This window comes from Glycine max, chromosome 18, assembly GCF_000004515.6.
Source record: "Glycine max cultivar Williams 82 chromosome 18, Glycine_max_v4.0, whole genome shotgun sequence".
Lineage (NCBI taxonomy): Eukaryota > Viridiplantae > Streptophyta > Magnoliopsida > Fabales > Fabaceae > Glycine > Glycine max.
Genome location: NC_038254.2, coordinates 51,896,283 through 51,908,329, shown reverse-complemented (window position 1 = coordinate 51,908,329; position 12,047 = coordinate 51,896,283). Strand labels below are relative to the sequence as shown.

Genomic DNA, 12,047 nt, shown 5'->3' with positions numbered 1-12,047 from the left:
GTTCCTTCCTGCCCCCGACATTTTTATAAAATTTTATCAAAAAATATAATTTTTCATAAAATAAAAAATATAATTTTAAATAAAACATAAAATTCAATCCAACATTAACATAAAATTCAATCTAATAGTTTCATATTTCAATGTGTTATATATATTAATTATTAGCGGGTTTGGGGACGAGTTCGGGGCGGGTATTGAGAATCTCATTCTCGACCCGAACCTGAAGGGAAAACCCGACCACGACCCCGATCAACTCAGATTTTTTCCGTCAAAATCGGGGCGGGCTCCACGGGTTCGGGCCCCGTTGCCATGCCTAAATATATATGTTTAAATTGAATTAATTTTTTTAATTATACTTTTTTAAGTATTATTTTTTGTTAAGTATAATATATAATCAAAATAAACAGTATATATGGATAAATATTACATTCATTAATATAATACATTTACCCTTTAAATTTTTATTATACAAAATATATGTTTTAAATGAATTAATTCTTGTAATTATAATTTCTTAAGTACTATTTTTATTAAATATATTTTATAGTAAAATTAAGCAATATGGATAAATATTGCATTTCTTATAAGTAATATATTTATTAAAGAGTAGAAGAAATATTATCTCTCTCTCTCTTCTCTCTCTCTCTCTCTCTCTCTCTATATATATATATATATATATATATAATTTTATTTTTCTATTCTAAAATAATCATTTTTAAATGTTTTAGAACATATGCTACATTTATAAACTTATTAAATATGTTATATGTAGCTTAAAAAAAATATATTACATACATAATAAATATCATATTTAACATATTAAATTAAATCTAAATTTTCAATAACATCAAGTACTGTGTTTATTAAATCTAAATTTTTGTTGAAATGTTCTTTCTGGAAACACTTAGCAAAACTTTCTATCTTTTGTATTCGATAAAATTCAATCGAAAATATATTTGGATAAGATTAATACATTAAAAGGATCCTTTATAATTTTTAACAGATTTCTTTCTAGAGGATAACCTTTTCTATTAATGAAAATTGACTTTGTCGAAAAACATGCAAACTTCCATACTTAGAAGTTTTTACTAAAAAAAAATGATTTTCAGGGAACACTATCCTTTTATGCAGATAATTAATTAATTATGAAGCGTGATTAGTAGTCAGTTTTCTCACACTTGATCATTTTCCGGTTAACAATCATAGTTAGATGAAGATCACCTAAACAAAGCTAATTAACCACCCTCACAAATATATTTTAAGACATAAAATTGTGACTCTGAGAAAGAGAATATTGAAAAAACTTTTATGAAGTCTGCATACTTTTTGGGTGATCATGTTATAAATGTGTTGTGTATCCTGATGATTAATCTCTCTTAAAAATTTAAAAATATAATTTATTATTTTTAATAAAATCCTCCCTTCGATCTAATCATGTAGTTTAGTATATAATAACCTAAGTTAACAACCCGATGACTATTGCAACACGTCAACAACTATTTTCAAAATGGAATGGTTTAATTTTAAGGACAATCTTTGAACTAATTTATTTAATAAAAAGTTGGGTAGTTTTTTTGCTTCTGTATAAATTAAATATGAACACTACCTACGCATAAGGAAGCTACTGCATACAAATCTGCAAATAAACCTCAAACGTACATAAAGTAAGTCTACATGTATGCCATAAGTTTCATGACCAATATAAAACCAACATGATTCAAACTCTAAACATAAGAACGAAAACTAGAAAATAAAATATATGTGCCTGCCCAAAATAAATACATAAAAATCCATGTAAACATCCAAAACAAGGAGTGGGGCTAACAACATAAACCACTTCCCAGGCTGGCCATAACTATTAATTACTACGACAATACCACTGGGATGAGATGAAAGAGAAGAGTAGCAGCATGATCCATCAGAGTAGTCCTTCTCCCAACAAAGCCTAAGGTGGAAGATTCCGTCCCATGATGCATCAACATCTACTCCCATGAATATAATGCCATGATCATAGCAGTTAAACACAAACATGCAAAGATGAGCTTACAAAACAAGCTAATCATTTCTATAAATATAATAAGCATTTTTAAATTATTATAATAATATTTACGCAAGAGATATTATATGGATGCCGATACTGCAGATACCAAACAAAAACATCATAACAACATACAATGAATTCTTGCAATATCAATTCTCTTTTTCTGCATAGTTTCTGCATCCAGTAACATCTCCCAATAAAACATTAATTAGTACACTCATTTACATTCTTTCTGTAAACCTTTAAATGAGTTTAATTTTCATACACTTGACATTTAACAAACTTTTAAACTAGTTATTATAAAAGTAAATTTAAAAGGGTATCTAAGTGAAAAATGTGGATGATAATTTAGATGTGAAGTGAAGGTTTTAAAGAGGACGAACATTTGAAAATTTTCAATTTTGGGTAAAATTAAACATGGTGTTTTAATTTGTGAGTTTTTTATAAAAATAATTTTTTAAATCTGAATCAATTTAATGATTTTATTTTCTGAATTATTGGATGTAACTTATGGTTTTTATTTTGTTCTACTTAATCATCAGTTTTATTTTCAATTTCTAGTGTTTTCTATAAATGAAAAAAGGGAAATTAGGCGGCAAAAATATCATTCACGATCAATATTTATACCCTGGAAGGGAAGTGAAGATTTCAGTATACATGGTATGCAAGAATCCTGTAACTTACCATACGGGAAGAAGAATTCCCAACGTTCACCCACTACTGTCATTGTGACTGTATAATGAGTACTGCATGATGGATTCCCTGAACAAATAAAAAAGATGTGAGTTGATTAAAAAAAACTATATATAAAACATTCAGGTGGACTATAGATCGATTGAATCTGCATTCAGAGAAATGTAAACTGCTATCCCCATAAATTTCTTTAGTTGGGAAGCAATTGGAATTAATTATTATGTATCTTTAAAGTACTAAATTAGTAAAAGAGTGTGTTAAAAACGTTAAACAAGAAACAATTTCCAAAAGTAAACTATTGAAGTGTATCAGAATAGAACACTGATCTTTATGTTCTTATATAACTTGCCTCAGATAGTGCACAACATGTGCATTAATGATGACAAGGAGGAAGAAAAGCATAATATATACGCATGGAAATTTAGTAAAAGCAAGGTAAAAGATGAAGATGCTGGTTAGCCAAATAATTGCATATGTATTCCCTTACCATGAGTATTAACTTATCTGCTTTGTTGAATATGCATCAAATTTCTAGAATTATCACAATAGGAATTTTCTGGAAGAAAAACTATGTTAGAGAAAATTATCGTTGAAATAGTTAGTCTAGAAAGTTCATCTATGAAATTCCTAGAAACTAAGACTCTGTACTAAATTATATATGTAAGTGGTAGATAAATCTAGAGATTGTAACCGTAAGTGATAGTTCTAGAATTATGAAAATTCTAGAATAGTCTAAAAAATTTGTAAATGATTTCTTAGGCGGTGGAAGTCAGCCTATAAATAGGCAATGCTGCACTTATGTAATAATGTACGTGAGAAATCAGAAATCAATACTAACACTACCTTTCTCCATATATAAGAGCTACACAGCCTTCTACTACTACTATTTGTCCTCTAAAGTTTCTAACCTTCTTAAATCTCACGCCAATAACCATTCAACAATCAACCATTTTACTTTTACCCTAAAATACTAACATAGTTTAATACCTACCTAGAAATTCAGCTTTTCCAATTAAATTTGCTAATGGGGCTTCAATTGATGCAAATACAACTAAGACTTTAATGTCTATGCATTAATAGTGTAAAATAAATTTACAGTGTCATCTAATTATAAATCATTACTTGAATTATATTAAGATGATTATTTTAATAGTCAACAAATTTTCATACATGATGAGTTATGATTGGATGATTGTGTAAAATTTTTTACATGATTAGTGCATAACTTTTTTTCTCACACAATTAATCTTTATGTTCTTAAAAATTGCCTTAGGCAAAAAACACATGCAATGTGATGGCAAGGATTAAGGGGCAAGGTAAATACAGAGTGTATATATATGCATGGAAATTTAGCAAAAAACATGGTAAAATATGAATATGTTGGTTAGCCAAATAAGCGCATATGTATTCTAACCATGAGTATTAACTATGCTAGTTAATACCTACCTAAAACTTCTGCTCTTCCAATTAAATTTGCTCAAGAAGCTTGAATTGATGCAAATCAGGTACATAAGAATATTTCATTTGAGGGCATTCCATTAAAGTCACTTGATCCAAGGATGGGAATTTCAACTTGTACTTCCCTGAGTAAATTCCTACTATGCTTGGTAAAGATTCGAGAGACAAAACACGAAGCTGCTCAAATGTTATCTCTTCATCATTGGATTCATGATCTCCCTCTCTGGACACTATTTCCTGTATTGCTTGGCAATCCCGTATGGACATGTGCTTCAGTTGACCTAGACTTTTGGCCGTTGAGGATGTGAACAAATATACCAATCCATGGCATTCTTCGACATTCAAAGAGGTAAGATTTGAAAAAGACACGGTCGACGGCACCAAATTCTTCATGTTAGGGCAAGAAAACACTTCCAATGTTTCTAGTGTTTTAAGTAAGGGTTCTACCCATGAGTGTTCTAATCCTATGGAATTCAGCTGTTGGAGACTCTTCAAATGTAATTTTTTCAGCTTTGAAAGGACTTTGGTATAATTGGTGCTAGGTATCTGAGAGGAGAATATTTCATTGAAGGAACTACAAAACACTTCAAGATTTTCAATGCTGGATATCTCTTCAAGTAATCCACTGGAGAATATATTTGACTCATCATCCTCATGGTAGCACATCAATTTGAGAACTTTTAAATTTTGCAGGAGGTGTGCAGCATTTGCAACAAATTGTCCTTGTCCAATCATATTGTCTTCGCAAGTGGTTGCTTGATGCTCTAAGCTAGGCATGACCTAAGAAAATCAGAAGAAGGAAAGGTTACAAAATGAAAAATACAAGAAAAAGGTCATTAAGAAAGAAATAAGAGAAAAAAAAGACGCAAAATAGGAGTTATGAAAGCAGTAGTATTTGAGAAATTGTCCTTGCCTGAAACTGTCCTTGCAAAATTCCTATGGCATCTTCCTTTTTGAGTGATAGTTGCACCAAGTTTGGGAAAACCTATGAATTTATTTGTTCGAAACAAAATATAGGATTCGTAATGAGATCTAACTCAATTAACTATGAATGGTAGTTTTGAATGTATTCAGAAAGGAAAATATTAGATTAAATTCAAACTTTCAATTTCACTTAATTATGAAAATGTTAGCAAAATACACTATTTGACTCTATGTTTTAAACACTCCATTTTTTGGCATGATGAGGAGAGATTACTTTAATAAGCTCAGTAGCTTCTTTTTGTGTTCTCATTTTTTCTTTTTATTTGAAGAATATGAACAATACACTCTTAAAGCATTTTTTTAACATTATTTTACTATTTGTATTTTTTTATGCTCGTCCCATTAATTGAAAGTGAATCTGAATTACTTAAGACCAGCTTGTGATGCCAAAAAGTTTGTGGCTAGGAATTTCTTTAATAATTTATGCATATTGAAACATGCTAGCATAATATGAAAACTAGAGAGGAAATCTTTTTGGTACCTTTTCAACTGAGAAAACGGCTTGCTGATCAATTGAAGCACGAAGTGGATACTCTATATCTGCAACTTCACCACTATGATGCTCAGTTGTAAACAATTTCAACTTGTCACAATGATATACATCTAGTTGTGTTAGCATTGGCCATTCTAGCGAGTGTTTTCCATTGTAGAAATACTTCAGCTCTGGTAATTCCCATAATGTTAATGAGGTCAGACAATGGAAATTGAACGGTTTAGTTTCTCCCTTCAAGGCTGCTTCATTTTCTAAAAAAATTTCTTCCAATGTTGCACAAGATCTCACATCAAGCTTAGCAAGATGATTGGCCACTGATGTTGGAAACAAACTTTTGAGGCTTTGACAGTTAGAAATGCACACTTCTTGAAGGCTGAGAATTTCATCAGGATTAGGATTCCAGATATGCTCCAGATTCGGCAACTGATTTAGAATCAGTTTCTTCAAAGGAAGAGAAATCTGAGATGCTGGCTTCATATCTGCCTCTGCACCTTTCATATCAAATATTGCCTTAACAGAGTGACAGTTGCTTACCTCGATCTCTTTCAAGTTACATAGAAATCGAAGTAAATAAAAAGGAATCACATTGGGTAAAGATTCAAATTCCACCACAGTTAAAGATTTCAAACTGTTGAAACAATTTTTACTTGGGATTGGAACTGCACCAAGCCATATCTCTTCTAGGTGATGGTGATCATCAAATTTCAAATGCTCTATATCGCATGCAGACTTTTCCACCTGTACGTGCAAAACAATTATTTTTTGAAAGGGTTTGTAATATTCTTATTTGAAACAAAATTTCACTCATTACATATTGTGATAAAATGAATGCATATGCATTATAAACTATGAAGTTGTTAAAATCTACTCTCTTTTCATTTTACACAAAACCAATATTTCCATTTTAATAAAAATTAATATTGAAAGCAAGTCGTTGAACAGAATGAAGTGTAGAATTAATTTATTTTAACATTCTGAGCACCCATTTATAGTATGCCAACATGTTCTGGTTGTATATAGATTAATACAAAATCACTTATATGTCTTCACCTAACAACTTAAAATTTTTTGGTTGACTTATATTCGGCTATTATGAGAGGTGTCTCATGCCTATTTTACACTGTCTTTTCTTCTTATTTGAAAATATTACTTTTTTTAAAGGAACAATATTTATTGTAATTGAGTCCATTTTAATCTAAATGAGCTTTTTGAAAGATTTTATTTTTTCTGTCATAACGATCCTCACTATAATTAACAATTTTGTGATCATAGAATATGAAATTTCAAAAACAATAATAGAGATGTTTAAAGCTCAATTGTACGTTTTAACAATCCTTTCAATACCCTAAATAAAATAATTCTCACAATTAAAAATTAATAAAAAGGTATTGAATATTTTCATGTTTTTTAGATATATATTTAATGAATTTCTTTTTTTTAAGAGTAAATTTATATGCCTTTCTTTTAAGAGATATGACTATTACACTATCCTTCCCTCTTGTATTCAAATATATAATTTAATTTATTTAACTTAACAATCTTAAAGTAAATTACACTTTTTTTTACAAAAAAAAAAAGTAAATTTCTTCTTTCTTTAAGAGATGCTAGTTGTACATTATGTTTCTTATGCTAAAATGTATAATAAAGCACACTTTTTTCTTTGAGATGTATGAGTATTACATTTTCATTCTTGTTATGTTAAAATATAGAGTTTACTATCCTTTTAGTCTCCTAAATTTTTTAATGTTTTTGTTTTTAATTTCTAAATTTTTTAAATTTAGTTTCTTAACTTTTTTCTTATTTTTAATCTTTCTAGAAACTAAAAGTAATGACAAACAAAAAGAAATTGACCAAATCTTTAGTTCTAAATTTATTTGAATATATTTTTTAAAATTATCAATAATCAATAATAAAAATATATTATAATATAGACTATTTATCATAAATTTAAAATATAATTTTTAGGTATAAAATATTTTTTATATAAATTTTAATTATAATATAATTTTTATATGTAAAAAAATATTATTTTAATTATATAGTGCACGTGTTAGAATACTAATTTACTTATAATAAGTAAATAGCAATTGAATTTGGATAATGAATTCCTTACATGTTGGTGAAACAACTTCTTGATTGTGGAGTTGAGATCATGGTGGAATGTTAAATCAGAATCCTCCCTTGAAGTTTTAATCCCCTCAAACATTGGCGCATTTACGAATCCTTCAGAGAAAGTATTCATATTGGGGCATTCAGCTATGGTGGCTTCTTCCAAACATGAGAATTGCAAGGTGCCATCCCCTGAATAAAACCTTACTAGCCTTCCTAAGGACTCCAACCTTAATTTTGTGAGCCGTCCAAATATCATCTCTTCAGAAGCATCGCTTTCATCTTCTTTTCTTACTATTTCTTTTATTGATTCACATTTTTCTATATATAGCATCTTAAGTTGCACCAAACTTTTGGCAGTTGAAGATGTGAATAAATACTCCATCCTTTCACACTCACTCACTTGCAACTCTTTGAGACTGCTGAAAGATACTGCACAAGACACTACTTTCTCTAACCGAGAGCATTTGCGAATTTCTAATGTTTCAAGCTTTGCAGAGTATGGCTTTACCCATGGGTGCTCCAACCCTATCGACTCCAACTCTTTTAGTTTAAATAAGTATAATTCATTCAATCGTGCAAGTATTCCGTGATGAACTTGGAGCTTTTGAGAGGGAAATATCTCCTTGAGACCATAGCATCTTTGCACTCGAAGACATTCTACACGGGGTACCTTGTGAAGGAAATCAAAAGGCAAAGTATCTTTCTTATTCTCATAATCATCAAAGGACAGATCAAGAATATTTAATTTGCAAAGGAAGTCTTGCGGCAAATGTGCATCCCTCAACAAGATAATGTTTTCTTCATTGAGTGTCAATTCCTTCAGTTTGGGATCAACCTTTCAATTATTCAAAAGAAAATGCATGGTGGCAGTTAGAACTCAGAAGAAGGAAAATATATATAATGAAAAGAAAACAAAAAAGGTTAAAGTGAAAATGCTTTAATTTGTCACCTTTTCAACCATGAAAAGAGGTTGCTCTATAACTGCTTCTCTGTGACTATTATGAAATTCTGATGTGAATAGCTTCAACTTAGGACAATAGGACACATCCAGGCATTCTAATACGGGGCATTCCAGATGGTGTTTTCCAGGATAAAAGCAACTAAGCAGTGACAGCTTATAAAGATACAACTTCGACAAACAAGGGAATTCAAATATTTCAGTTCTTCCAAGTTCCATTGCATCTTCCTTTCCAACAATTTCTACCAACTTGTCACACCTCCATACTGTAAGTGTCTCAAGATTTACAAGATTTTTGGCAAGGGACAAAGGGAACAATGTTGCCAAGCTTCTACATTTCGTAACAAACACTACTTGCAAATTGGGAAAGCTGAGAATCCTTCGGAGGGTTTTGTTCCATACACATTTCAAATTTGACAAGCCTTTTAGAGTAAGCTTTTTCAATGGAAGGACCATTCCCTTGGTGTTGGCATCACTGTCATCTATGTCAAATATTACCTGCACAGCATCGGAGCTATGTACATTCAATTCTTCTAAGGTCTTCAAGTAAGGAAGTACATGAGATGGAATTACGATCTCTCTCTTAATCTCCCCATCAAATTCTAATTTCTTTAAACCGCCAAAGAAATTCTTCAGAAAAGCAGGTTTGCCGTGCCTAACACCCGTTGTCTCAAGGTAATCGACAAGGATCATATGCTTTGAATATTCAAAAAATACCTTCAAAGCCATAGAAACTCAACGTCAGATACTTGACAAGTCTCATGTGTACCTCTTGGATTTACATTTGATTGTAGAAAACTATATATGCATGTGCCTCCTTAATTGAGATATCTATTATTATCTCTTGTTAATTTCAAATTCTCATTTTTGTTTTCTAATTAAATTATGCGCTTTATTTTGATATATTGTTTTTGTACCAGTCTAATAGAAATCAGTTTATACATGTAGCATGTTTTAATATTTGTGCTAGAGGAGTTATTTATGCCATTTTTGGTTAGAATCCCAAAAATATTATTATTATAATTCATAATTTTATTCATTATTTTTAGAATGGATTCCAATGGTCTAAAATGTACAAAGAGCATAATAGGAATAAAATAGTGGCTAAAAGGTTTTGACCCATATGGCTCAAGAATGAAAAAAATAAAATGATAATGAATTGAAAAGATCAGGAGAAAAGAGCTTTTTCAGCTCATGAAAAATACATAAGGGTATGGATATTCAACTAATATTTTGGACTAATATGCGCAATCAGTATGAAAAGGTAGAATAAAATTAAAGAATAGAAATAAAAGAAGAAAAAAAAGCCTAAAAGATTTGTTAAGTTGGTAATTGCTATTTTCACTCCCTTTTATATTAATCCACTTTCTTTCTCATTTTTTATACTGAAACTACCCATTAAACACACTATCTCATCTCTCTCTTCTATTTCTTCTCGGAAAAAGAAAAAAGACACTCCATCTCAAACTACCTTATAAAACACACTCTCATTTTCTCTTTCTTCCCCAATTTAAATCTTTTTCGAAAAAATACACACTTCTACATTTCGAAAACCACTCTCCTCCCACACCACTCAACCTCCTGACAATTTGTTCCAACCAAAAACACATTGTGATACTATTAGTGTGATTAGAGCATAGAATTCGATCTATTGTTTTTACGTCGCACAACAAAGGTGCACCCAAAACGTTTTATAAGGTAATGTTATAAGGTGATTACCATTATATAATTTTATTGAAGGATTTTCTTACTCTTAGTTTGAGTGGATCAATAGTTTTAGATTTTGTCTTCGAAAGATTGATGGCTGACTCAAGGTGGATGAGCGTTGAAAATATACAAGGGAACGACTGAAAGAATAAAATGCAAGGTCTACTACAAGGCTTTATGATACATTTTAAAGCTAAAATCATTCTCGTACGGGCACTAAGTTGGGGTCTAGCTAGTTTATTTCTTACAAAAGATTTGTGTTTCTTTATGTTTTATATTTTGGTTTTTGTCTATTTTATTAATATATGCATAGGAGTATAAGTGAAGTAAAGTTGCACATTGAATAAAAGTGAAAAACTTGAGAAAATGACATTTTTTATGGTGTCTTTTTTTTTTCCCTCTTAATAATATCATATCAAAAAATTATAACAAGATGAAGCGTCAAACAACTAAAAATAAATAAGGTTGAGATACATTCATGCTTTACTGAAATATCCTATAAAAAAAATTCAGGACGACAAAAAATGGTTGAGTTGGAGTTGTTTTATTATTGGCATGTACGTGCATGAAAAAAATTATTAGATACAAACAAAAAGTTCACTAATCTATTAGTGACTAAAAATGGTATCAAGACTTAAAAATAAAATTTTTATTTTATAGTAAAAATAAAATTGTTATAAAAAAATAAATACAAAATTTATTAATTTATCAGGAATCTAAAACATATTTTATCCTCTATTTTATTATAAATCTTTCACTCATGTTAGATTCATTCATTTATGATAAAGTTATATTTATTGTTTTATACACTTGAACACTAATTTTCTACTAGATTAATCCTATAAATCACTACAAAATAAAGTATTGGAGTATACAAAGCGGTAAAGGTAGCTTTGCTCTGAATGGATATAAACTAAGTGGAGGGTTTATAATAACAGAATTGTGAAACAAAAGAGAGAAGGCAGCTACAATATTGGAGGAAGAAACTAAATTTCTATTAGATTAAACGAAAACAAAAAGAGAGCATTTATATTTCTTGCTTTTAGCCTATGTAATAAGTAAAAAATGGAACCTATAATAAGAAAATTGTGGATATGTTTTTCTCGCAATAGCCATTGTAATAATGAAAATGTACTTGAAATTTAATATACGAGATATATTATTAATTAAAATCATTCATGTGCCTTTACGTAACATCTTAATCTTGTGACATTAATTATTGGTTCATGATATATATTGTCCGTATTAGAGTCTAAAGGTCGTAGATGGATTGTATTATCCACGTTTCAAACCAATTAATCAAAGGGATGCAAAGGCAAGTTAGAGATGTAATATAAAACCACATGTATGTCTTAATCCATAACAAATAAACTTTTGAGATATTAATTTATGACACACAACCTATTAGTAAAAAATTGAACAAGTATTGGTAAAAGCTAACAAAGATATCATGATATATTTTTAGAGTAATGTATGCCGTAAGAAATATTTTAGAGTAAATTACCTTCTTCAATTCTAGAGAAGCTTAAATTATATTTACTTTCCCTCTTATTTTAAAATATGCATTCTCCTTCCTTGAAGGATAAATAAGTATTATATTT

At 29.7% G+C, this 12,047-nt stretch overlaps 1 protein-coding gene across 4 annotated transcripts in view; it reads right to left on the bottom strand.

Annotated features, from left to right (window-relative positions):
- Positions 1-1,607: 1,607 nt before the first annotated feature.
- LOC102669442 (uncharacterized) overlaps positions 1,608-12,047 on the bottom strand; it is a 117,222-nt gene continuing 106,782 nt past the window's right edge. For all 4 annotated transcript variants that reach the window (XM_041012120.1, XM_026126716.2, XM_041012121.1 and 1 more), the window contains 7 exons: positions 8,731-9,456; positions 7,783-8,616; positions 5,658-6,407; positions 5,106-5,177; positions 4,181-4,972; positions 2,726-2,803; positions 1,608-1,982 (listed from right to left, as the gene is read on the bottom strand). In XM_041012120.1, the coding sequence (XP_040868054.1) occupies positions 4,202-4,972; positions 5,106-5,177; positions 5,658-6,407; positions 7,783-8,616; positions 8,731-9,456 (3,153 nt within the window). In that variant the 3' untranslated portion in view covers positions 1,608-1,982; positions 2,726-2,803; positions 4,181-4,201. The remainder of the gene's footprint in view (positions 1,983-2,725; positions 2,804-4,180; positions 4,973-5,105; positions 5,178-5,657; positions 6,408-7,782; positions 8,617-8,730; positions 9,457-12,047) is intronic.